Source organism: Plectropomus leopardus, unplaced genomic scaffold, assembly GCF_008729295.1.
Source record: "Plectropomus leopardus isolate mb unplaced genomic scaffold, YSFRI_Pleo_2.0 unplaced_scaffold13573, whole genome shotgun sequence".
Lineage (NCBI taxonomy): Eukaryota > Metazoa > Chordata > Actinopteri > Perciformes > Serranidae > Plectropomus > Plectropomus leopardus.
The window spans coordinates 1-3,312 of record NW_024614473.1 but is presented as its reverse complement, the minus strand read 5'-3'; the positions used below and the strand labels follow the sequence as shown (position 1 = coordinate 3,312).

General features: G+C 35.3%; 1 protein-coding gene across 1 annotated transcript; it reads left to right on the top strand.

Annotated features, from left to right (window-relative positions):
• Window positions 1-423: 423 nt before the first annotated feature.
• Window positions 424-3,084, top strand: LOC121964001 (beta-2-microglobulin-like). Its single transcript, XM_042514236.1, has 2 exons — window positions 424-596; window positions 2,729-3,084. The coding sequence occupies exons 1-2, from the start codon at window positions 527-529 to the stop codon at window positions 3,049-3,051; spliced, it is 393 nt and encodes a 130-aa protein (XP_042370170.1). The 5' UTR covers window positions 424-526; the 3' UTR covers window positions 3,052-3,084.
• Window positions 3,085-3,312: the final 228 nt, after the last annotated feature.

Here is a 3,312-nt window from a genome sequence, read left to right as displayed (position 1 = left end):
TTAAAATCAGATAAAATCAGAACTATATTTATATCTTAAAACAATATCTAACTTGAAATATGTTATACTAAGCTAACTATAACTATTAGCTTATGCAACTCGTGTTCATACCTGTGTCTTTTTATTTTTCTGTCTGTCTGGTTTGTACCTACTTGTGCCATTATTTTCTTTTGTACATTTCTGGATTGACCACTAAATGTATTGGTTTCAAAACGGTTCATAAAAAGTAAATCGAAGATGTGTTACGGCTGTGGTGACAGTGGTTCTTCAGGGAGTTTCCATAAACCTGGCCTGCCCTCAATGTAGCAAACCTGTTTGGCCATATTTCACCTAGTAACAGTGGGATGGAATTTTGTGATTGGTTAGTGTCATTGTAGTGGGCGGTCTCACAGTACTTGATTACTGTGCTCTGCTCGATGCTTTCAGTTTAAAGGAGCTCTGAAGAGAAGACGGGCGGACGTATCTCTGTGTTAGTGCAGCTACTGTAAAACTACAAACGAAGAACCGATCAAAGAATTGATCCAACATGAAGATGAGCACTGCGGTGTATCTGACAGCTCTGGTAGCTGCTGCCTGCGTACTGGCCACCAAATACTGTGAGTAGTATTTTTTTATGCTGTAACTTAAATCATGCCATTTTACTAAAGAATGTCAGAGGCTGTTTCCCAAGTAAAATAGCTTCTTTTCTTATAAAAGCAAACTGCGTCACAGATTAACTAGGCTGTATGTTTTAAAAATCCAGAATACAAACAGCTGATACGATTTTCATCTTGAATAGGCTGTTTATTATCTGTTAGAAAGTAACAGGATCATTTAAGAGTTGATATAAGAGTCAAATTTAAAAGAATGGTCATAAAACATGTCTGTCATCCGTTAAAATGGTGGAATTCCCCTAAACAGTCAGGCTTTAGTTTCGATTTCTTGTAACAGGCCTGTAAACCGTGCAGGTAGCGCTCCCTCCACTGGCCTCACACACACACACACACACACGACTGTGTGACGGACTCTTGCAATCCAAACTCCAGAGAGTGAATTATTTAAAATTTCTCTGAAAAATTCCCGTTGAAAAAAGCACTATTAAAGACATACACTGTTTGTTTTTTAAGTGAAGATACGACGGAGGAACATCACTATGGAGGTAGATTTGTGTCAGTATTATCTGTGCGAAAGTATAATCTGTAAATTTAAAGCAACTTCCACAAATACTAAAAGGATTTGTGAACTAATTGAACTGATCAGCAAATATACAAATTCCATGGATTAAAAAAAATAAAGACTCTGTGCATAAAATAGAAATCGGCAGGCGTAGAATAGAGTTTAACAAATACCTCTTCGAAAGTTCTAAATTATAGAAAAGTCTTAATAATTGTTTTTCACTTATTTATAAATTAATTAAATGGAATCACTGTGTTTAGTTATGAAATAACTATTTACAGATCTGTTTTTTTATTTACAATGTGTTTGAGTTTTTTTGAGCTTACATTTTTTTTGTATTTCCGGATGGTGTTATATAGTTACAGGTTACACATTAATTCACGGACTGTCAATCTGTAGCGCAATGGAATAAGTGTACAGAGGTAGATTTGTGTTAATATTTTTTGTGTTAATAGATAGACAATCTGTATGACATGGCGTAATCCCGAAGTATATACCAACTTCCACTAATACAAAAAAACATTGTAAACTCAAAAAACTACTTTGCAATTATAAAATGAACATGCAAATACACAAATAAATACCACAATTAAAATAATCTGTCAGTACATTTAATTAATTACATTTAAATAATATTAGACATAAAAGAAAAACCTTTGTGAATGTTTTAAAACTTTCAAACAGATATTTGTGAATCCAGTTTTTATTTGGAAATCTCACTACGAGGATTTCCAATTTTCATTGTATGCATACCAAATCTTTTTAATTATTATTATTTATCGAATTTATGTGTTTGCAGATCTGTTTTATAAAGGCAAAAGAGGTTGTTTTTTGGTTGTTTTTTTAACAAGTCTTTTTTTATATTTCTGGGAGGTGATTTTATTAAAGACTACACTTTTACACATGGATTGTCAGTCTGTTAATGGAAATAATAGTGAGAGAAATCTATATACATTCCATTGTGCCACAGACTGACAATCTGTCGATTGACAATTGTATGTCCGTACATTTATTCCATTGTGGCATTGTTTTTTCAGTTAATATTAAATATATAGGTCCCTCATCTTGGCTTTAATTAGTTTTAGTTTTATTTAACCTTTTATTTAAATGTATTAATTTATTTGCGTTTACGTATTTGCTCTTATGGCTGAGGACAAACGTAAAAAGAAGTCTTTCTGGGGCTCCAAGTATCTCTCCTCTTGCACCATGTACAAAGGCTGTGTCCTCGCTGCACCTGCCACGGGTTCAACTCCAATCTGCAGCCTTTTGCTGCATGATGAGCGGCACTCTTCCAAAAAATAGTTCCTTATGTGGTGTTTGATGGTGTTGGTGGAGAGTGCTGTCGAACACATTGCTCCAGTCTCCCATAGCTGTGTAGATAGGTTTATATCCTCTGACTGTGAATATTTAACATTTTAAGGTTATGTGAGCAAAGCAATTTAAAACAAAATAAACTTAATTCAGTGCCATTAGTTCTTTTGTTTACGTTCCACCAGCAAGCTAAATTGTTTCCAGCCAGTGTTAATTTGGTCAGATCAGTTTGGCATCATTTCCTTGTCTGTGCTTCCTCTAGCTCCACCAAAGGTTCAGGTGTACAGCTCCCAGCCAGGAGAGTACGGCAAGGACAACACCCTGATCTGCCACGTCAGCGAGTTCCACCCCCCTGACATCACCATCCAGCTGATGAAGGACGGAATGGAACTTCACAAAAGCAATCAGTCTGACCTGGCCTTCAGAAACAACTGGCAATTCCACCTGACCAAGACCGTGGCCTTCAAACCCATGAAAGGGGAGAAGTACAGCTGCAGGGTCACTCACGGGACCAAAGTTAAGGAATATGCCTGGGGTGAGTTAGGAGCAGCCAAAATATGTGTGCAACATCCTCATAACTTATGAGCGGACAGAAAGATAACTGTACAGGAGACATTATGAAAAAAAAACAAAAAACAAAACCCTTTTAAACGTAAGAAACAAAAAAAAGAAATCGACGATTTCTTTAAAAAAACACAGGGAGAAATAAATGAACAGTGACTGAAGAAATGAGCCAAAAATTAGCAAGAAATTAGTAAAAATCATACAAGAAAATAACCAAAAATCAGAAAAATAGATAAATAAAAATAATGAAAAAGAAATCAAAGAAGACATACAAAGAGTTAA

What these genes read in the sequence shown, in the direction of transcription:
- LOC121964001 (XM_042514236.1), top strand. Translation starts at nt 527, where the DNA reads ATGAAGATGAGCACTGCGGTGTATCTGACAGCTCTGGTAGCTGCTGCC. An exon ending in CGTACTGGCCACCAAATACT is followed by an intron (nt 597 to 2,728) that starts GTGAGTAGTATT and finishes TGCTTCCTCTAG; the next exon opens with CTCCACCAAAGGTTCAGGTG.